The sequence below is a fragment of the Podarcis vaucheri genome, assembly GCF_965113315.1.
Source record: "Podarcis vaucheri genome assembly, chromosome: 14".
NCBI lineage: Eukaryota > Metazoa > Chordata > Lepidosauria > Squamata > Lacertidae > Podarcis > Podarcis vaucheri.
The window spans coordinates 40,451,668-40,474,779 of record NC_138752.1 but is presented as its reverse complement, the minus strand read 5'-3'; the positions used below and the strand labels follow the sequence as shown (position 1 = coordinate 40,474,779).

General features: G+C 46.9%; 1 protein-coding gene across 9 annotated transcripts in view; it reads left to right on the top strand.

The window, feature by feature from the left end:
- ABCC6 (ATP binding cassette subfamily C member 6) overlaps positions 1-23,112 on the top strand; it is a 43,317-nt gene that overhangs the window by 14,194 nt on the left and 6,011 nt on the right. For 8 of the 9 annotated variants that reach the window (XR_014213761.1, XR_014213762.1, XR_014213763.1 and 5 more), the window contains 18 exons: positions 832-1,009; positions 1,887-2,048; positions 3,861-3,953; positions 4,041-4,244; positions 4,333-4,479; positions 8,109-8,196; positions 10,452-10,521; positions 10,921-11,047; positions 12,074-12,250; positions 13,865-14,032; positions 15,620-15,800; positions 15,962-16,022; positions 17,315-17,405; positions 17,726-17,933; positions 19,437-19,747; positions 20,268-20,467; positions 21,524-21,650; positions 22,471-22,572. Coding sequence is in view for 6 of the 9 variants with exons in the window: in XM_082200015.1 (XP_082056141.1) it covers positions 832-1,009; positions 1,887-2,048; positions 3,861-3,953; positions 4,041-4,244; positions 4,333-4,479; positions 8,109-8,196; positions 10,452-10,521; positions 10,921-11,047; positions 12,074-12,250; positions 13,865-14,032; positions 15,620-15,800; positions 15,962-16,022; positions 17,315-17,405; positions 17,726-17,933; positions 19,437-19,747; positions 20,268-20,467; positions 21,524-21,650; positions 22,471-22,572 (2,695 nt within the window). In the remaining 3 variants the exon portion in view is untranslated. The remainder of the gene's footprint in view (positions 1-831; positions 1,010-1,886; positions 2,049-3,860; positions 3,954-4,040; positions 4,245-4,332; positions 4,480-8,108; positions 8,197-10,451; positions 10,522-10,920; positions 11,048-12,073; positions 12,251-13,864; positions 14,033-15,619; positions 15,801-15,961; positions 16,023-17,314; positions 17,406-17,725; positions 17,934-19,436; positions 19,748-20,267; positions 20,468-21,523; positions 21,651-22,470; positions 22,573-23,112) is intronic. The other variant, XM_082200017.1, reaches the window with a different exon arrangement.

The window sequence follows — 23,112 nt, the reverse complement described above, 5'->3', positions numbered from 1 at the left end:
TGGTTGGTTAGTTAGTTGTAGGTCGCTTTGGGTTGCCCTGGGCGAAATGAAGCAATTAACAATAATAATAATAATGATAGTAATAATAATTTATTACTCCCCAGCCACTCTGGGCGGCTTCCAACAGGATATTAAAAAACAATAAAATATCAGACATTAAAAGCTTCCCTAAACAGGGCTGCTTTCAGATGTCTTCTAAAAGTCAGATAGTTGTTTATTTCCTTGACATCTGATGGGAGGGCGTTTCACAAGGTGGGCGCCACTACCGAGAAGGCCCTCTGCCTGGTTCCCTGCAACCTCACTTCTTGCAGTGAGGGAAGTGCCAGTCAGCCCTCAGAACTGAACCTCAGTGTCCAGACAGAACGATGGGGGTGGAGACGCTCCTTCAGGTATACTGGGTTGAGGCCGTTTAGGGCTTTAAAGGTCAGCACCAACACTTCGAATTAAATAAATAAATAAATAAACATGAGCAAATCATAATGAAGCAGGGCTTGCTCTTCTGTTCTTAATTTCTGGTATCTCCAGGTTGTTCTTTTTAAGGGTCGAGTAGTAGCTGGCATGAAAGACTGGATGTCCCGAAATATCCAATCCCTGGCCATCTTCAGTTAAGAAAGGACCAAGTAGCAGGTGATGGGGAAGGCCTTTGCTGAGATCCTGGAGAGCTGCTGCCAATCAGAGTGAACAACACTGAGCTAGATAGACAACTAGGCTTTAGTTCAAGTCCATTTCCCGTGTTCTTCATCCTGCCCTGAAGCATTGCTGTGAGGGCTTCCCTCTCTGTGGGAGCCCTCATTCCAGGTGTGTCGTTGACGATGCTTTCTCCTTTTGTAGTCTCTTCCTAGATTTCATCACTGATCCAGAGGCTCCTTATTGGAAAGGTTATTTCTATGCTACGTTGATGTTCCTCTTAGCTTGTCTTGAGACACTGTTGGAGCAGCAATACATGTATATGTGCCTTGTGCTGGGAGTGAGGCTGAAGACTGCTGTTACAGGCCTTGTATATCGGAAGGTAAACCCTGCTGTTTGTTGGCTCATCTCCCTTGTTTTCCTTCCATCTCATTGCTGCTGTGAACTGGATCCAGGAAGACTGACGGGCAGAAAGCCTGTTTCCACACTGTACATTTGCTGTGAAACAGCCATGTTTTCTTCATGGCCCTTTTAAGGACATCTGCATGACATCGTGGTTTAAAATACCCCTCCCAGGTTTCCCCTATTCATCTTCCATTGCTTTTTCAGCTCTCGGAAAACCACACCTTTTTAAACACAGTGGAACAACAGCCCAATTTCTCCATATGTAGAGATGATCTATTGCACCACTATTCCATCACATTTCTGGCTGGTTCTGAGCTCCCTCGCTAAGGGCATTGTTATAGAAGGTGGGGCATATGGTTGGCCAGAAATAGCCTTCCTATTCAAAAAGGTTCTTTCCTTTCTTCTGCCATTTTGGAGCACTCATTGAGAAAATGAGTGTCTTGTCAGAAGACTGTTCTAGCCCAGACACCGCATGAGGTTCTCTTTGAGTTGGTCTGCCATAGTAACAGCTTTGCCATGACCTACCTGGGATGGCTTCACAACCCACCTGTGGGTCCTCACCCACTTGTCCAGTGTTTCCCGAACTTGGGTTTCCAGCTGTTTTTGGATTTCAACTCCCATCATCCCTAGCTAGCAGGACCAGGGGTCATTGTACAAAGGTAAAGTTCACATTCACTACTCTGTCTGCTTTTGTCTCTGGCTGAAAAGGATTCCCCACCTCTGCCTTAGGACAAGCAGGTTGAAAGATTTTCATAAAATGAATCCGGAGTCCTTTATCTTGGGATGTCGGTCACTGTCTTTTTCTAAACCTTATTCAATTTGTGGCCTTGTGGGTTTCATTTTCTCTCCTGCAGATCTTAGCTATGTCAGATGCAGCTAAGAAGGCGGTGGCGGAGGGGGAAATTGTAAACTTGGTCTCTGTTGACGTGCAGAAGCTAACAGATCTCATTACGTATTTTAATGGAACTTGGCTTGCCCCCATCCGGATTATCGTCTGCTTCGTCTTCCTTTGGCAGGTAAAAGATTCCTGCCTGCCTCTTAGATCTTTGGCATGTCATATAGGACTTTAAAAGCCAAGGAGACAAGTTGCGTTGCATACAGGCGCACAGGCCAGAATACCGTACAATAAAAGAGAAACAAGCCAGCCACTCCTTAAAAGAAGCCATCTAATTTTAATTACCCTTTGTGTGAGTGTGTGTAGAGACTAGTGTAGTATATAAAGGTTTTGGGTTTGGTTTGTTTGCTTCACTCTCTTTTGCCACTGGCCCCACACACTACTGGGCATGTGGCCCTCAAAGGGTTGTTCAGAAGGGAATGTGGCCCTTGGGGTAGAAAGGGTTCCCCAGCCTTTTTCTAACTGGTCAACAAACCACTTGTTTTTGCAGTCTTGGTTGATCCAGCTAGTAATGAGTCACTATGCATGGCTGGTGGACATATTGGCTTGGTGAGTCACAGAAGGAAGTCGAGTAGTAGATAACTGTGCCTGCGCAAAGCAGTGTTTCTTACACGTATTCTTGTGCCAGAATGCCGATACTGCTTTATAATTGTGTTTACCAAATGGACACTATTCACACAAGTCAATTTAATCAGTCATTTATGTCAAGGCTGATCCACCCAGAATTGCAATGGGGAGAGGACCAGTGGTGAAAGACGTGCCTTCGCTGCTTAGCCGAATTCATGCAAATTCAGCCCTATTCAGCTGACCACTAGATGTCTCTGTTAATACATAAGAAGCAGTGCAAGGAGTTTTAACTAAACAATCAATTGCTAAGTGAAGGCCTTGGATAGGAAATAAGTTCTTTGATTCTCCTTTAGTACAGTCAGTCCAACGCAATTCTTCAAAATGTATGGTTGAAAGGTCAGGTGGATTGAGTAATGTATATGTGGAGGGGAACAAGACTCTTAGTATTCATAATGGAGGCATTTGGTAGCATGCAAATGCAAACTGCATCAAAACATTGCAGTATGTCACCTCCTAGTAGAAATGCTTTTATTCAGGTTTCTAGCCACCCGTACCTTCCCCCTCAACTCTGTAAGCTGTAAGGTATGGATAGGGAACCTGCTGCCCTCCAGATATCCTTGGACTCCAACTGCCATCAGGCCCTGCTGTAATGGGCAATGGTAAGGGATGATGGGAATTGGAGTTCTGCTACTTCTAGAGTGCCACAGGGGTGCTCACTCCTGTTGTAAAGGGCTGCAGCAGGACATTTCATCACACACCCCTTCCTTTTCCAGTTGATGCTGAACATTCTGTGACAAGTAAGAATGCTTATTCCTCATTAGGCTGGGGTTGGGGTTTTTTGGAGGGGGATGTTGTTGCCCACTTTAGGCTCCAGGTTTGCTGGGAGGGGGTCATAACTGTTTCTGCAGAAGGGTCTCAGTCTCCAGCATCCGAGAACCACCCAATCAGCATGAAAAAGGAGCTTTGCAGCTGCTGACTGGAATGTAAAGAAGTGAGTCAGCTGCTGAGGGTCAGCTCCTTGGGTCACCCTGGAGAAGGCAAGTGGAAAGAACACCAGGAAAATGTTGCCCTGCGTGCTCCAAAGCACAGTATTTAGGAACACTGCCTGCCTGCAAATTCTGCTAACTTTGGCCATGGTCTCTGAACACAACTTAAGTCTCTGAATGGCTCACAAAGTCATTATAGTAACTTTCGTTATTAATATACCCCAACACTCATATCCTTTCCTGACAACTGAATAAATGTAAGGGTGACGGTGACAGAACATGTAAGGGGTGTGTGTGTGTGTGTGTGTGTGTGTGTGTGTCAAACTATTCCTCCATGTTCCTTTCACTTAATATTGCTTTTGATTTTTGCATCCTATTAGCTCCTCGGGCCATACGCTTTGACGGCTATTGCTGTGTTTTTATTCCTCTTGCCGCTGAACTTTGCAATCAGCAAAAAGAGAAGCCAGTTCCAGGTATGAGTCGCTGTTTGCAATTAATTATCAAGTTTTTGGTTCCGCGCTTGAAACCAAATCGGGCTCTGTTACTGTTTTGTTTCTCAGGAGGCTCAGATGAAATATAAGGACAGCCGTGCAAAGCTCACCAGCGCCATTCTCAGAGACATCAGGATCCTAAAACTGCATGGCTGGGAAGATAACTTCATGGACAAGGCGCTGGGTATCCGGACACAAGAACTTCAAGCTCTTAAGGCATCACAGTTCCTCTTCTCTGTGTCTCTTGTTTCTTTCCACTCATCAACGTTCCTGGTGAGTGGGGTGGGGTTGGTGCTTTTAAGACAGCTGAACAAACTGCTGTATCTTCTTCACCTGTTTCCCCCTTGTTCCTTCTCTGCAGATTGCATTCATCATGTTCGCAGTCTACACGCTGGCAAATGAGGGAAACATCCTGGATGTGCAGAAAGCCTTTGTGTCTCTGACCCTGATCAACATACTCAACAGGGCTCATTCGTTTCTCCCCTTCTCCATCAATGCTGTTGTACAGGTGAGTCCCAAAAGTCAACTTTCAGTTTGCATGAGTGTAACAAGGAGGTTACAAGGAGGATTGGAGAAGATCAGTCTACATCCCAATCCCAAAGAAAGGCAGTGCCAAAGAATGCTCCAACTACCGCACAATTGCACTTATTTCACACGCTAGCAAGGTTATGCTTAAAATTCTACAAGGAAGGCTCAAGCAGTATGTGGACCGAGAACTCCCAGAAGTGCAAGCTGGATTTAGAAGAGGCAGAGGAACCAGAGACCAAATTGCAAACATGCGCTGGATTATGGAGAAAGCCAGAGAGTTCCAGAAAGACATCTACTTCTGCTTCATTGACTATGCAAAAGCCTTTGACTGTGTTGACCACAGCAAACTATGGCAAGTTCTTAAAGAAATGGGAGTGCCTGATCACTTCATCTGTCTCCTGAGAAATCTGTATGTGGGACAAGAAGCTACAGTTAGAACTGGATATGGAACAACTGATTGGTTCCAAATTGGGAAAGGAGTACGGCAAGGCTGTATATTGTCTCCCTGTTTATTTACCGTATTTTTCGCACCATAGGGCGCACCGGACCATAGGGCGTACCCAGTTTTTAGGGGGGGGAATCAAGAAAAAAATCTTCCCCCCCAGCCCCAAAGAGCAGCGTACAGGGTGCGCACAACCTCTCCCTGCCGGAGGGGTTGCGCGCAGCTATGGAGCAAGCCAGGTTTTGGCTTCCCCTTTAGCCCCATGCAGCCTCTCCTTGCCGGGAGACGCTGCGCAGGGCTAAAGAAGCCATAGCCCCGTGCAGCCTCTCCTTGCGGAGGGGCTGCGCGCAGCTATGGAAGAAGGCAAGGCAGCGAGCGGGATGGATCCCGCTCGCTGTTTTGCCTTCCCCTTTAGCCCCGCGCAGCGTCTCCGCAAGGAGGTGTTGCGCGCAGCTATGGGAGAAGGCAAGGCAGCGAGCGGGATGGATCCCGCTCGCTGTTCTGCCTTCCCCTTTAGCCCCGCGCAGCGTCTCCGCAAGGAGAGGCTGCACGGGGCTATGGGAGAAGGCAAGGCAGCGAGCGGGATGGATCCCGCTCGCTGTTCTGCCTTCCCCTTTAGCCCCGCGCAGCGTCTCCTTGCGGAGGGGATGCGCGCAGCTATGGGAGAAGGCAAGGCAGCGAGCGGGATGGATCCCGCTCGCTGTTTTGCCTTCCCCTTTAGCCCCGCGCAGCGTCTCCGCAAGGAGGTGTTGCGCGCAGCTATGGGAGAAGGCAAGGCAGCGAGCGGGATGGATCCCGCTCGCTGTTCTGCCTTCCCCTTTAGCCCCGCGCAGCGTCTCCTTGCGGAGGGGATGCGCGCAGCTATGGGAGAAGGCAAGGCAGCGAGCGGGATGGATCCCGCTCGCTGTTTTGCCTTCCCCTTTAGCCCCGCGCAGCGTCTCCGCAAGGAGGTGTTGCGCGCAGCTATGGGAGAAGGCAAGGCAGCGAGCGGGATGGATCCCGCTCGCTGTTCTGCCTTCCCCTTTAGCCCCGCGCAGCGTCTCCTTGCGGAGGGGCTGCGCGCAGCTATGGGAGAAGGCAAGGCAGCGAGCGGGATGGATCCCGCTCGCTGTTTTGCCTTCCCCTTTAGCCCCGCGCAGCGTCTCCTTGCCGGGAGACGCTGCGCAGGGCTTTCCTGGCTTTTCTGGGAGGTGGGGGAATTCCCCCACCTCCCGCAAAACCGGCAGAAGCCGTGCGCACTTTAAAAGGGCTGCATGGCTTCTCCTGGCTTTCCTGGGAGGGGGGAGAAGGGACTGATGCGGCCAGTCAGTCCCTTCTCCCTCCTGTGGAAGAGCCCGCAAGAGCGCACGGAGCTTGTGTGCGGCTCTTGGGGGCTTTTCCCGTCTGCGTCCCCCCCCCCCTGCATTCGCTCCATAGGACGCACACACATTTTCCCTTCCTTTTTAGGAGGGAAAAAGTGCGTCCTATGGTGCGAAAAATACGGTAACTTATATGCAGAATTCATCATGCGAAAGGCTGGGCTGGATGAATCCCAAGCCGGAATTAAGATTGCCGGAAGAAATATCAACAACCTCAGATATGCAGATGACACAACCTTGATGGCAGAAAGTGAAGAGGAATTAAAGAACCTTTTAATGAGGGTGAAAGAGGAGAGCGCAAAATATGGTCTGAAGCTCAACATCAAAAAAACGAAGATCATGGCCACTGGGCCCATCACCTCCTGGCAAATAGAAGGGGAAGAAATGGAGGCAGTGAGAGATTTTACCTTCTTGGGCTCCATGATCAGTGCAGATGGTGACAGCAGTCACGAAATTAAAAGACGCCTGCTCCTTGGGAGAAAGGCGATGGCAAACCTAGACAACATCTTAAAAAGCAGAGACATCACCTTGCCAACAAAGGTCCGTATAGTAAAAGCCATGGTTTTCCCAGTAGTGATGTATGGAAGTGAGAGCTGGACCATAAAGAAGGCTGATCGCCGAAGAATTGATGCTTTTGAATTATGGTGCTGGAGGAGACTCTTGAGAGTCCCATGGACTGCAAGAAGATCAAACCTCTCCATTCTGAAGGAAATCAGCCCTGAGCGCTCACTGGAAGGACAGATCGTGAAACTGAGGCTCCAATACTTTGGCCACCTCATGAGAAGAGAAGACTCACTGGAAAAGACCCTGATGTTGGGAAAGATGGAGGGCACAAGGAGAAGGGGACGACAGAGAATGAGATGGTTGGATGGTGTTCTTGAAGCTACCAGCATGAGTCTGATCAAACTGCGGGAGGCAGTGGAGGACAGAAGTGCCTGGCGTGCTCTGGTCCATGGGGTCACGAAGAGTCGAACACGACTAAACGACTAAACAACAACAACAAGGAGGTGCTGTAGCTCCCCTTCTTGGTGATCTGAGCTAACTTCTTAGAATATAAGAGGAGTCCTGCTGGATCAGGCCAGAGCCCATCTAGTCAAGTATCCTGTTCGCACAGTGGCCAACCAGATGCCTATCGTGGAATTCTACTCAGTATTGATCCAGAGCAGATTCCAGTGTATAGTTAGCAGAATAAAAACTTAAACAAAAAATAGACCAGAGGCAATTATATTTCATCCAGCAGAGCTTTACTGCTACTGAAGGCAAATGAGCAAAATGGTCACAAATCCAATACATTCAGGATTGGCACTGTCCATAAGAAATCCAGTTGCAGCAGACTTAAACTTAAACTTAGGGTAACTTATAATAAGCCTAAACCTTAACACTGTAGCATACTATGTACAGAACACCAGACCAGAAGGAAAACAGATGGAAAGAGAAAGTGAAACCCAGGCTCCATTTGGCCCTACTATCATAGTCAGCATGACCTTGACAGAAAGAGATAAAAGTTTGAGCCAGCTGTACTAAGCTTCTCTGAAGGAATAACCCAAACACCAGGAACCTTCTGCTTGCTTCTTTCACACAGAGGAGCTTCCAGAACCCTCTTGAATTAATTAGAATAGGAAAGACATCCACACATCAGATCAATACTTTCCACACTAAGAAATGCAAACTGGCAATGCCCATTGTGATGTATGGACAGTAGCACTTTCCCCAACTTGTGATTCCCAGAATCTGATATTCAGAGCAGTTCTACACAGTGGAGGTGGAACAGAGCCACCAAGGTTCAGCTGTGTGTGTTCTTTGTTCCAGGCAAAAGTTTCCCTGAACCGTTTAGCTGCCTTTCTTTGCCTTGAGGAATTGGATCAAACGGAAACGAGCTCTGGTTCTTTGGACTGCAGTAAGTATCAGCTTATGAGTGGTTTCCTTTTGAGCATAGGAGGCTGCCCTATAGTGAGTCAGGCCATTGGACCATCTAGCTCAGCATTCTTGGCACTGGCTGGCAGCAGCTCTCCAGGATTTCAGGCAGGGAGCTTCTCCTAGCCCTACCTGGGGATGCCAAGGGTTGAACCCAGGCAGCACCTTCTGCATGCAAAGCAGATTCTCTGCCACTGAGCTCCTATGTTCTGATGGCCGAACCTGTTGGTGTTTTGCAACTTTGACCTGTTGCAGGACCTTAGCCAGACCTTAGCAGAGCATACGCAGAGTTCCAGAAAGCAATCAGTTGCAGGCAGGATGGGCGAAGCAGGAACAAAGGCTGATACTAGTAACTTGATTACAGTGGTACCTCGGGTTACATACACTTCAGGTTACATACGCTTCAGGTTACAGACTCCGCTAACCCAGAAATAGTACCTCAGGTTAAGAACTTTGCTTCAGGATGAGAACAGAAATCGTGCTCTGGCGGGGCGGCAGCAGCAGGAGGCCCCATTAGCTAAAGTGGTGCTTCAGGTTAAGAACAGTTTCAGGTTAAGTACGGACCTCCGGAATGAATTAAGTACTTAACCCGAGGTACCACTGTACTTATAAGGTGTTTATTATGTACAGCAGACTCTACAAGTTACTATATACAGGAACGGATACATGGATCTTAACTAGCTCTCTCTGAACAAAACCAAACAACTCTCAGAACACCACAATGACCAACAAACACATTCCAGTCAGTAGGTCATAAATCATTATGCCTGTGTGAGACCTTAACCAATGGTAAAGCTGTTTCCAGGTTTCCATATCTCCAGGCAGGTATCTCCTCTCTGCTCAGTCATGCTTGGCTGTCGGCCAACTCTTAATTGACTCTGTGTGAAGCTGCACAGAATTGCACGTAGTCAAAAAATCCCAACAGAACCCTCCCATTTTTGTTATGCAGCAGGATAGGGCAAGCCATCTCTGCCTGCTAGAGATCTGGGGGAGCAATGCAATTCAGTTCACATCTGAAAGCAAATCTACCTAATTCACAGTTTCTGAAGCAATACACGAATGAAAATACCACCATTTTTCAAAAATCAGATTTCTCCGAAGTTCACAATGCAGTTCTCCAGCTAAACATGGCATACAGAAATGTACGTGCTGTGGTAAAGTATGCCTAAAAATGTATATGTTGGTGGAAATAATGTACAAAATGCAAAATATTGGGGGAAATGGAAATATTACTATTATAACATTTATATTTATTTACATACCGCCTTGCTTCCAGGAGCTGAGCTCATATGAGGGGAAATGTGCTTTGCAAAAAAAAGTTAGGCAAAATTGTATATAAAATGTGTATATTAGGAGAAATTCACTCTAAAATTCTGAGGAATTTCCATGAAGACTTTAGTTAAAAAATTACACATTGATGTGGAAATGTGGAGAAGTGAAATTAAGATTGGAAAAATGAGAAACGGAGAGAAATTGACGTATTTTTCCATCGCTAGCCAGACCTGAGCCGGAATGTTTAAGAAGGCATTTATCGGAGAAAATGTGTAGTGAGTAAATAAGGTAGTGTAGGGAACCATACTCGGTCCTAGGGCCACATTCCCTCCTGGGCGACCTTTTGAGGGCCACATGCCAGGGGTGAGCAGAGCCAGGGGGGAAAGTGGGCAGAGCAACGGAAGTAAATTTTACCTTCTGTACACAAGAAGAGCCCTGCCGGATCAGCCAAGGGCCTGTCTAGTCCATCATCCTGTTCTCACAGGTGCCCACGGGAAGCCCACAAGCAGGACTCCTGCAACTGGCATTCAGAAGCATTGCTGCCTCCCAACTGCGAAGGCAGAGCCACAGGAGGCAAAAGCCATTACCAGACTTCTATACACCTTCCAGCCAGGGAGGAGCATTCAGACAGGGTGTGAAACAGGGCTAGCGGAGGGGTGTGGCCTATAGAGAGAGGGTGTGGCCTATAGAGAGTGCCAGGGGCCAGATGGAGAGGCATAAAGGGCGCCACATTTGAGGCTCCCTGAAGTTCCCCATCTGTAAAATAAGGGGGAAACCAGATGTGTTTTGTTTGTGATCTGGAAAGGCAAAATTCTTTTCCCTTTAACGCTCTCGACTTTCTATATTGTATCTAAGGTTAGCATATGTTCCCATTATAACAACCTCGCTTGTATAGCAAGTGATATAGAAAGCCACCAATTGTGCCAAGGCACATATAATAAGTGCTCCTCTGCCTTTCTTCCTCAGTGCAGGATTGTGTTATAGTAAGGGAAGGGACCTTCAGCTGGTGCAGAGAGAGCCCTCCCTGCCTTAAAAGGTAAACGGCCACGAGCAAATTGGGTCTTTTCTTCTAAAGATGAGCTCTTTTCCTGATTTCTATCTTGATTATGGATTGGGCTGGTGGGCGGTCCACAAAAGCAAATGAACTGAGCTGTTGGGGTTTCTTAATCCTTCCAATAAACTGGCTGTGATTATGATCCGCCGCGATTCCCACATTGCAAGGGGCTGGTCCAGATGACCATAGGGAGATCTCTTCCAACTCTGCAGTTCTTTAATTCTGCACAACAGCACGCATCGCCTCTGCCACCACCCCTCTCGGTTAGCTGACTTACTAACAACAGAATTAACTCTTAAGTTGCACCCCGGATTATCTTCTGTTGCACTTCCAACAGCGTGTGCCAGATGCTCACGGGAGTATATGTTACCATCCACACAGGATTAATCTAGCAATACCTCGGGGCAGTCTGTGCGCTGTGGTTGGCCAGGTCGGAGCGGGAAAATCCTCACTACTCTCAGCATTGCTTGGAGAGCTGCACAAAACAGAAGGCACTCTGGCTACGAAGGTAAAAGCTTCTTTTCCTCCCCTGTCCTAAGCAAGCTTTTAGTTTTAGGTCACATCCACACTGCATTTAAAACACCTGGCTTCCCCCAAATAATACAGTGGTACCTCAGGTTACATACGCTTCAGGTTACAGACTCCGCTAACCCAGAAATAGTGCTTCAGGTTAAGAACTTTGCTTCAAGATAAGAACAGGAATCGTGCTCCGGCGGCGCAGCAGCAGCAGGAGGCCCCATTAGCTAAAGTGGTGCTTCAGGTTAAGAACAGTTTCAGGTTAAGTACGGACCTCCGGAACGAATTAAGCACTTAACCCGAGGTACCACTGTATTGTGAACCAGAGGTGGAGCTAGCTGCTCGGCACCCGGAGCGGTGCGCATGCTGTGCACCCGGGGACAGGGCGATCCGCCCATTGAGGCGGAGGGGGCAAGCGTCCCAGGGGGGTGGCACGGCGATGTCACCCCCCCCCCAAGGGATGACACCCGGGGCAGACCGCATCTCCCTCACACCCCTTCCTCTACCAGTGCTGGGAACTGTAGTTGACCCTTTGCAGAGCTACGGTTCCCAGAACCTTTAGATTACAGTTCCTGGGATTCTTTGGGGAAAGCCATGTGCTTTAAATGTGTGTTCAAGCTGCTTTAAATGTATTGTGTGTACGAGACCAAAGTCTAATGTATATATAGTTAATGGTAGCTGCTTTCTGAGCTACATCCTTTCTTACCCTCATTTTTTGAAATCTGACGGCTCCAGCACATGATCCTCAACGGCCTGGAAATCTTTTAGATTGCCAGCCTAGAAATCTCTCTCCCTGACCGTTTACATGCCGTCTTTTCCATCATCAACAAAGATGTTATGCTGATTTTTTAAAAAAATGCATCCAAAGGGAATAAAAAGTGTTATCGTTTTATTTTTTGTTTGTTTATTTAATGGGGGGGGAATTAAACTAGCATCCTACTGTAATTGGTGCTTAGATAGTGTGTGTGTTTGTCACCCATGCTGCATCTGGTGATCATCTCTTAATTTAATTTCACAGGGCGCAGTAGCGTTTGTTCCCCAGAAACCCTGGATACAAAACATGTCAGTGGAAGACAATATCACATTTGGCCAGAAGTTGGATAGGAGGTGGTACAACAGAGTGGTTGAAGCGTGTGCGCTGGAGCCGGACCTGGCGAGCTTCCCTGCTGGAAGTCAGACAGAAATCGGAGAGAAGGTTCTTGGTTCATTATTTGTCTGACCGAGAGTTAATTTTGAAAAATGATGATAATACCTGATTGTTTGGGATGTTCTACAGGTGTTTTAGTGCCTGCCTCCAAATGGGACTCATTTTTGTATTTTATAGTCCTACTGCGGTATGTGTTGTACGATGCACCATTTTGATTTTTATTCTGTGCAATGCTGTGGTCAGGATGCTGTCAGCAGCTCCCGGCTGGTTGCCCAGGAAAATATATAAAGACAAGGAAAAGTTTCTTACCGTCCTTTTTTATTTCAATCTTTAGAGAGAGAGGCTATAGAACCCAGCCTCTTGGATAATGGCATTGTCCCGAGTGAATCTCCACCCCTCATCTCTCCCACCTCCTCATTCATCACTCTCATTGTCCCTTCCAAAGGTGTTACTACGTTCCCTCTGTCTCTGAGCTCTTTGCTCTCCTACTTTTAAGGCTCACCGGGTTCTGGGAGATGGAGGGTCTGGAATGCTTTCTAATGACAACGTGTCAGCCAGCTGTTGCTCTGGCTTCCCAACTTCCCCCTCATCTGCCTCTGAGCTGCAACCTCCCTCAAACCCCTGCTGTAAATCTTTACTGTCTTCCTCGTCCTCCTCCCTGGAAGGGTCCCTGGCAGCTGTGGGTTTATCTTTGACAAAATGAAAGTGGGGTGCAGGTTGTGACAATATTTGCAGGAGCATAGAAGTGTTTCCAGCTAAGCTCTACTTGGACCCATTGAAATGAAAGAACCTGCTAACTTCAGTGGGTCTACTCTGGGTCAGACTAGCAATGGATATAACCCATAGGAAGTTGCATTATATCGAGTCAGGTTTGTCTTGCTCAGTATTGTTTACACCAGGGGTAAACAAAAGATGTATTGGGATTTACTGTATTTTTCCGTGTATAAGACTAGGGTTTTTTTTTTTACCAAATATTAGATCTAAAATTGGGGCTCATCTTATACACGGGTAGTCCTGAGGGGTGTTTTCTTAATTTGGAGTCCCCAAAAATAGGGGGCATCTTATACAGGGGGGCATCTTATACACGGAAAAATACAGCAATTTAAGGTAGATGCTCCAAGTAGTTGTGGGGGAAGAATTTGGGCTTGGCTCACATTTTATTGCAAACTTATTTGTTTTGCACTTACCAAAACATTATGTGAGCCAAAAATGCAGCTTTTCTTCAAAATCCTCACTTCTCCAAATTCTTGGATGCAGTTCTCCAGCCAAAGCACATATTGATGGAGATGCTTGGGATTTGTCTGCCTCTAAGTAGAACTAGGAATGTCCCCATCTGAAACCTTGGAGGGCCACGGCCAGTCATTGCAGACAATACTGAACTAGCTGGACTGATGGTCTACTCTTTGCAAGGCAGCTTCTTATATGAAGTTGATGTTTGGATGGCCTGGCCTTGTGTAGGATGGATGTGTAAGGGCTGAGCTTCCTAAACCCAGAAGACTTTTCAGCACAATGCTTAATTGATTTTCTAGCCAATCTGGGGTTTTGCAGATGCAGGAAACTGGGAAAACCAATTTGAGCCTCATTTATGAAAAACCCTTTGCAGGAACTGTGTGATAAGGGATGGGTGTATGTATTGTGGATAACTTTTTTGTGTTGCAACAGGGCATAAACATTTCTGGAGGACAGAAGCAGAGGCTCAGTCTGGCTCGGGCTGTTTACAAGAAGGCTTCAATTTACCTTCTGGACGACCCCCTTTCTGCTGTGGATTCTCAGGTTGGCCAGCACATTTTTGAACAGGTCATTGGACCGAACGGCTTATTAAAAAACAAGGTACTAATTTCTCCCTCTCTCTTTAAGCCTCTCTCTTTAAGTGCCTTTTCTTTCATGACTTTAAAGGATCCAGTATGCAGTCTCAAAATCATCCAGCTGAACATAAGGTCAGAGTTTCAAAAGAGGAACACAGCCATTTAGTGCTAAAATGAAGAAGAAGGAGTGAAGTTAAACTAGAATCCGCTGTTTAATGGTGCTTGAAACTGGGCATAGAAGATATACACACACATAACGCAAACTGATGCATGCCTAATATTGCTTCTGAACGGTGCACATGAATTTTAATCTTAAGAATTGTTTTGCTAGATCTAACCAAGAGTCCATCTCATCCAGCATTTTGTCTCCCAACAGCCACCAGCTACTACAGTTCCCATCATCCTTGATCAATGGCCATGTTGGTTGGGACTGATGGGAGTTGGAGTCAAAAATGTCTGGATGACACCAGTTTGGGGAAGGTTATTGTAGCAAGAGCATATCAAATCAAATTCTCCCTTCTTCTCTCTAGTTGGCAGAGGCCTTTTTAGTAGTGGCTCCCTGCTTGGGGAATGCTCACCTAATGCCATCATTGTTTGTTTTTAGGTGCCAGACTTTTGATCTTTAATTGGGAGGGCAGTTAGATATGCCAATGCGCTTAGTGGTGCTCATCATTAAGTGGGATGTGTAGGATTCATTCTCTCTCTTTCTACACACACACACACACACACACACACACACACACACTTGGAGGAGTACTTTAGGGGTTATATTCATCTAAGTTCTATTCAGAGCAACCCGTTGAAACGAATGAACATGACTAAGTTAGGTCCATTAATTTCAGTGGATCTTTTCCGAGTAAAACTAAGTTGAATACCGCCCCTCCCTGTCTTGTTTTATTGCTGTTTTAATATTTGATTTCATTGTTTCTCGTTTGATGACCTAAGCTGCTTTGAGACACTTTGCTGTAAAAGGTGACAAATAAAATTGATAAGTATTATTATTATCGTCATTACACCAACAACAGTGATGAATACATTTGTTATACTTTGCTTGCTGTATACCGTATTGTGTCTTTGTATATTGGCCTGAACCCCTGTTTTTTTCTATTTGTGTCTGTTACTATTGGTCAGCGGGTGGTGCTGTGGTCTAAACCACAGAGCCTAGGGCTTGCCGATCGGAAGGTCGGCGGTTTGAATCCCTGCAACAGGGTGAGCTCCCGTTGCTCGGTCCCAGCTCCTGCCAACCTAGCAGTTTGAAATCACGTCAAAGTGCAAGTAGATAAATAGGTACCGCTCCGGCAGGAAAGTGAATGGCGTTTCTGTGCGCTACTCTGGTTTCACCAGAAGCAGCTTAGTCATGCTGGCCACATGACCCAGAAAAACTGTCTGCGGACAAACGTCGGCTTCCTCAGCCAGTAAAGCGAGATGAGCGCTACAACTCCAGAGTCATTCGCAACTGGACTTAACTGTCAGGGGTCCTTTACCTCTATCTTTTACTATTGTCAGCACAGGAAGATGTAATATCTGGCAGCAGGAAATCTTATTTGTATGGTACAGTGGAATCAAAGAGAACAGACACCACAAAGTGATGGATTGTTTCTTTTCTTCCCAGACTCGTGTTCTAGTGACAAACACAATCCATATTTTGCCCAAAGTGGATAACATCATTGTTATAATGAACGGAACGATCTCTGAGAACGGTTCTTACCATGAACTTGTGCAGAGACAATGGGCTTTTGCAGACTTCTTGAGGTCACACGACACAGATGAGAAAGAGGACCAGGATTTACAAGGTATTGCAAGTCACAACGGATCATAATGCTTATGGGGCATCAGTAAAGAATCGGCCCCTGAAGTGTTTATTAATTTCAGGCATTTCCCATGTTATTTTGGGAGCTATAGCAAAATCTGTCTCGCACACATGCAGAAATTTTGAAACTTCTTAATTGCACAGGTACAGGAAGTGTTGAAATTGTCACCAAAGGACACATGACCTGCCACGGAAAACTTGGAGGGTAAGTAATCAAGATAGTAAGTTATAGAAACTGCAAACCACACTTATCTGTGAGTAAGCTCCACTCAATCCAATGGGACTTACTTCTGAGTATCCATAGTTAGGATTGCAACCTCACGTCACATCCACACATACATTTAACACACCCTTGTATCACTTAAACAGCCACGGCTTCCTACAAAGAGTCCTGGAAACCATGTCTGTAAAGGCTTCTCACAGAGCTGCAGTTCTCAGCACCCTTAATGAACTATAGTTCCCAGGATTCTCCATGTTTTAAGTGTGTGGTGTAGATGTGACCTCAGTCTTGAACGTGAGGCGATACCCGAAAGCTCTTTAAAGCTCAGCAAGAGCCCTTTCACTTATCTTAAGTATATTTTCACTCAGATGGTGCACAAGTGAATCTATGCTATTTTTTAAAGGGAGAAAATACCATTTGGGAAGTAGGGATCTTGGAGAATTCTGACTAGAATGGAAAAAGGAATAGAAATTGCCAGTGTTCACGTACTGTATTTTTCGCTCCATAAGACGCACCAGACCATAAGGCACACCTAGTTTTGGGAGGAGGAAAACAAGAAAAAAAAATTCTGAAACCTAGAAGCCAGAACAGCAAGAGGGATCTGGCTTCTGGGATAGCCTCTGGCTGTTCTGGCTTCTGGGACAGCAACGCGCAGCCTCTTCCAGGCAGCGGGATGAAGTCTCCCTCTGCCCGAAGAGGCTGCGCACAGCTAAGGCAGAAGCCAGGAGAGGCGCTTCGCTGAAGGGGCACTGCGCAGCTCTCCCTCTCTACGCAGCTCCATTCACTCCATAAGACGTACTCACATTTCCCCTTACTTTTTAGGTGGAAAAAAGTGCGTCTTATAGGAGGAAAAAAGTGCGTCTTATGGAGCGAAAAATACGGTATTTGTCCTGTATCGAGGGTGGAAATCAGTCTAGCAAATACATCGGGTATTTATGGTTGTTGTTGCTACTCTTAGTCTGCAAAAGTTATGTCAGCGATGACATTTATCCGCATTTGCATTCCTTTTAATTGAAATGAACGGGGTGGGATAGCACAATGGCAATGAATTTTGCCGCAGTGGGCAGTGAGATGAATAATGCAGAAGGCAAACTGCAGTGGAAAGGAAACAGGGCTGCATAGCTGGTATTCTGTCGGTGTAGCAGGGGCTTCCACCAAACCCTATGGATCCTTAGCCAGTGGAATTTGAGAATAGGATTGTGCCCCAAGTAAAGCTTTTTGGGCTGTGATAACCCAATACATGAAATCAACCCATCTTGCTGCTTCTTTCTATCAAGGTCTTACAAGTATTTGGAAAACAGAGGCGGTTGCAAGGAAACAGATGGAGCAGAATTCACGACAGAAGGCGAGAAACAACAAACTGGGAGGGTAATTTGAAATGTATACAATTTATGTATATAAATGAATAGTTGTGTATAATAACACAGTTTTCTATCACAACTCCCTGGGAAGAGGGATTGATTGTTAGGCCACTCTGAGAAACATAGCTCTGGGCGGGGAACGGCGGGGGTCTCTTCTCAGCACCCTTAACAAACTACAGCTCCCAGGATTCTCTGGGCGAAGCCATGGCTGTCTGAGGTGGCATTGTAGTTTTTTTTAATGTGCGATGTGGATGTGTCCATAAAAGGCAGCTTCCTGTCTTCCTAACTTAGACAACCTGAGCTTTTTTATCCCATTTGTCTCTCTAGGCGAAGACTTCAGTCTACCTGACCTACCTGAGAGTGGCGGGGTCTTTCCTCTGGGCTTACATTCTAATTTTGTTTATCTGCCAACAAGCTGCATCCTTTTGCCAAGGTTACTGGCTCAGCCTGTGGGCCAACGACCCCATTTACAACGGAACGCAGCAGCATACTGAGCTCCGAATTGGCGTTTACTTTTTCCTTGGATTCGCCCAAGGTTTGTTCAGCCCTGCAGTCTCCCTGCGTCCTTTCTGCAAATTCCTTGTGACCCTTGAGGTTTCACTACTCAGCCCCTGAGACTTTCCCCAGGTCACTTCTGTCTCTGGTTATCAATGCCTCTGGTGTAATTTGGTTGTTTTCTTTCATAGTATTTTGCTTTAATCTGCTGTTGTGAGTGAAATATACTCGGAGTCTTGTAATGATTTCATGCTCTCTATTGTGGCTTGTAAAACAGTGATTGAATTGCCCCCCCAAACCTCAGGCTTTTATATACATTATTTACACAATGAGTCCCGTCTGATTGGCTGATTCTGCTTCCCTCCTGAAGTTTGATTGGTCTTTTCCAGCAGGCCAATCAGTTGTTGCATTCTACGATCCTACCAGCCTAATAGGCTGATTAACTTCCTCCTGGAGCCTGATTGGTCTTTTCCTGCCAGCCAATCAGTTGTTGCATTCTAGGATCCTACTTGCCTATTGTTCTAGGATCCAAGCTTAGTACATAACAGTGAGCTAACTCGGAAGGTCCTCATTATCTTATCTATCTACCGTATTTTTCGCCCTATAGGACACACCATCCCATAGGATGCACCTAGTTTTTTTGGGGGGAAATAAAGAAAAAAAATTATCCCCCCCCCCGCCCAGCCGTGGGAACTCCCGCAGGGCTCCCTAGGCTGCGGATATCTGCCCGGAGAGCAGGGCGCTCTGCTTCAGCATGCCCCGCGCTCCGTGCAGCAGGCTGCGGATATCAGCCGAAGCGTGGGGTGCTCTACTTGAGCGCGCCCCACGCTCGGGGCAAGCAGGCTGCTATCCGCAGCCTAGGGAGCCCTGTGGGAACTCCTGCAGGCTCCCCAGGCTTGCTGATAGCTTCCTGAAGCCTGGAGAGTGAGAGGGGTCGGTGCGCACCGACCCCTCTCGCTCTCCAAGCTTCAGCGAAAGCCTGCATTCGCCCCATAGGATGCACACAGATTTCCCCTTCATTTTTGGAGGGGGAAAAGTGCGCCCTATAGGGCGAAAAAACCAGTCCGGGCCATCTTAATATTGATAATAAAAGAAAGTATCTCTCGTCTATTATTATCAATTTATTTATCCCCTTTGTATACTGCCTTTTCTTCCAAGGAGCTCAAGGTGGTGTGTGTGGTTTTCACTGTCTCATAGAATAATAGAAGAGCTGGAAGGAGCCACAAGGATCATCTAATCCAAGCGCCTGCCATGAGAAATCTTTCACCCAATGTGGGGCTTGAACCCACGACCCTGGGCTGGAGAGTCTCATGCTCTACCAACTGAGCTATCCCTCAGGGCTAAAACACAGTACCTCACTGTCTCATACAGCCCTATTTCACCCTCACAACAACCCTGTGAGGTAGGTTGGGCTGAGAGACGACGACTGGCCCAAGGTCACCCCACTAAGCTACGTAGCTGAGCAGGGATTCGAACCCTGGCCTCCCAAGCCATCGTTCAACACTCTTAACCGTTATGCCACACTGGCTCTCTTGCATTGCAGCCGTTGGGAAGTTTGGATCGATAGCCTCTGTCTTCTTGGCCGGGACGGTGGCCTCCCACGAGCTCTTCCGGAGGCTCCTACACGATGTCCTCCGGTTGCCGATGTCGTTCTTTGAACGGACGCCTAGCGGCGAGCTGCTCAACCGCTTCTCCAAAGAAATGGACGCCATTGATTCCATCATCCCAGACAAGCTGAAGTCCTTGCTGGGGTTCCTGTTCATTCTGCTAGAGATCTACGTGGTTATCGTCATGGCCACTCCGATAGCCGTGGTGGCTATAGTCCCCCTGACTGCCTTGTATGCTGTGTTCCAGGTACACATTAGCTCCCTCTGCCATGTTTGTGGGCCAGTTCATTGTTGTATTTAGAGGTGAATGTGCAACCTGCTCTCCTCATTAAAATAATATTATTTTACTTATACCCCACCTCTTGCCCAGAACCAGGACTCAAGGCGGCGTACAAAAATTAAAAGAAACACGGGGAAAACAGAAAGCTTAAAAAAAAACCAACCCATAAAATATCATTATTATTATCTATTTATTAAATTTGTATGCTGCCCTATGCCCATAGATCTCAGTTCACAACACAGTGGCTGAACAGCAATAAGACTATATTGGAATTTAAACAATGACTTACTTTCCTGAGCCACTGTAATAGTAAACTTCAATGCTCTGCTTCAGTGTTCCTTTGCAGATGCTTAATGCAACAACTCTCACAATCGCTTGCTTGCTGGGTTTGATGGGAGTTGGAGTCCAATAAGGTCCAGAGGACCCCGGCTTGGGAAAGGCCACTCTGCTTCCACGATGTCTCTTTCTTCTTCCTTCTGTCCCTCAGAGCTTCTTCGTCACCACCTCCTGCCAGCTGAAACGCCTGGAAGCTGCCAGCCGCTCGCCCATCTATTCCCACATTTCAGAGACCTTCCAAGGCAGCATCGTCATCCGTGCATACAAGGACCAGCGGCGTTTTATTCTGCAGAACGACCTTAAGGTGGACGAAAACCACAGGGCGTCTTTCCCGGCCATGGTGGCTGACAGGTATGACGTTACAGCTTCTGAGAAGGAAAGAGAATGCCATGCTACAAGCTTTTGCAGTTGGGCTCAGAATGGCTGTCCTCTTGGATGCAGGTGGCGCTGTGGTCTAAACCACTGATCCTCTTGGGCTTGCCGATCGGAAGGTCGGCGGCTCGAATCCCCGTGACGGGTTGAGCTCCCGTTGCTGTGTCCCAGTTCCCACCAACCCGGCAGTTCAAAAGCACACCAGTGCAAGGAGATAAATAGGTACCACTCCGGCAGGAAGGTAAACGGCGTTTCCGTGCGCTCTGGTTTCCATCACAGTGTCCCGTTGCACCAGAAGTGCTTTAGTCCTGCTGGTCGCATGACCCGGAAAGCTGTCTGTGGACAAACACCGGCTCCCTCAGCCTGAAAGCAAGATGAGCACCGCAACCCCATAGTTGCCTTTACTGGACTTAATCATTCAGGGATCGTTTACCTTTACCCTCTTAGCACAGTACGCCTCTTGGTCTCCAGGCCCCAGAAAATGGCTGACTTTGCAGTCCTGTGGCACAACACACATGGGTGGAGAACCTCAGGCCCGGGGGATGAGGGTGGCCCTCCAGACTTCTCCATGTGGCCCTCAGGACTGAGCCTTCTTCCCCCTGGGGAAGCGCCGAGGGCCTTCTGGCGTTTCCCTCACTGCAAGACGCCAAGTTACAGGGAACCAGGCAGAGGGCTTTCTCGATAGTGGCACTCGCCCTGTGAAACACCCTCCCACCAGACGTCAAAGAGAAGAACAACTACCAGACTTTTAGAAGACATCTGAAGGCAGCCCTGTTTAGGGAAGCTTTTAATGTTTAATAGATTATTGTATTTAATGTTTTGTTGGAGGCTGCCCAGAGTGGCTGGGGAAACCCAGCCAGATGGGCGGGGTATAAAAAATATTTATTATTATTATTATTATTATTATTATTATTATTATTATTATTATTATTACTGGGGGCTCCCCAGCTGGTGCTTCCCACCACTGCTTTGCATCCAGCCAGTCTGTGACATGTGAGAACGAGGCACCTTTCTCTCTCTCTTTTAAAATCCCAGGTGGCTTGCCACGAACACAGAATTCCTGGGGAATGGCATCGTCTTGTTTGCAGCTTTACTTGCTGTGGTGAACAAATCCCACCTCAGCCCAGGGATCGTGGGCTTTTCTGTTTCCTGTGCTCTGCAGGTAACCTGAACACATCACTATGTCCTTATCTGGCAAAGAAAACAAGGTTGTTTGTTTGCTTTTGTTTAGCAAGAAGTGCACAGGAATCGGTTTGATGCGGCTCATAGGATTTTGAGCTGTACTATACAATGCACTTTTTTGTGCCAATAAAGGAGATTGATTGATACTCACATAGAAGATGGAGCAGGCTTGTTTTCTGCTGTCCCAGAGGCTAGAACCCAAACCAATGTATTCAAATTCCAAGACAGGAGCTTCCGACTAAACATCAGGAAGAACTTTCTGACATTAAGAACTATTCAGCAGTGGAATGGACTGCCTTGGAAGATGGTAGATGCTCCTTCATTGGAGGTTTTTAAACAGAGGTTGGGTGGCTTTCTCTCAGGGATTCTTTAGCTGCCAAAAGCAAGTTCTTTCCCTGTTCCTTGCCCTAAAATTAACTCAATGTATTGGTTATTAATCTTGTTAGCCTCGCTCCCTGGTTGTTTAGGCAAGGAATGATAAAAGTTAAAATGCAATTTCAAGGTGTGAGGGGTGCAGTTCCTCCTTATAAGGCCTGTATTTGCATTTTTAATTTTCAGTATAATTTTATTTTATTTTATTATTGCATTTATATCCCACCCTTTTCTCCAAAGAGCTCAAGGTGAGATTCATGGCCAAGTGGGGAATTCAAACCCTGGTCTCCCACGTCCTAAGTCCAACGTGCTAATCACTACACCACACTGGCTGTCCATAGGAGGAATGTGGATCCAGTGCTACCTAATCCATCTCAGCTCCCGGTCATTTTGTGCTTCCCCCACCCCCCTACTCTCATTTTGTTCAGATTACCGGTGTTTTGAACTGGATGGTGCGCTCCTTAGCAGAAATGGATAACAACATTGTGTCTGTAGAGAGAGTGACTGATTACTCAATGACGCCCAAAGAGGTAAGTGATGGCATTCTCCTTCAGTTAATTCATGTAGGAAGCCCAAATGGGTGGATTGATGCATGGTGTGAGAAGAGGTATGGAAGCTCCCTCCAAGCTATGAGTTCCTACTTGGAGGAAGAACGCTGTTGCTCTCAGGGCCTGCTTTGGGGCTTCCCATTGGTTGGCCACTGTGAGAAAAAGGTGCAAAGTTTTTGCCCTGATCAAGTTTGGCTTTCTCATGTTCTTAGCAATTGTGATCTGTCCTTCCAGCAACCCTCTGGGCAGAGAGAGAGAGAGAGAGCAGCAGGGAGGTCATAAGGGGGGCTGAGAAAAGGGTCAGTTCCTCCCATCTTTGGCTCCGGCCTTCTGGTGGAGGAGTAATTTGACTCGGCTTGCATTTAAAAGCAAACCTACCTAATGTAAACAGTATGTAAACCAAACCAGAGCTGTCCTTCGAAATTAAGCCTTCATTTTGCAATGAAGTTCTCCAGCCAAGGCACGTGTCCAAAAATGCATATATTATGTTAAAGTGAGGAGATAAATGCATATGTTACTGAA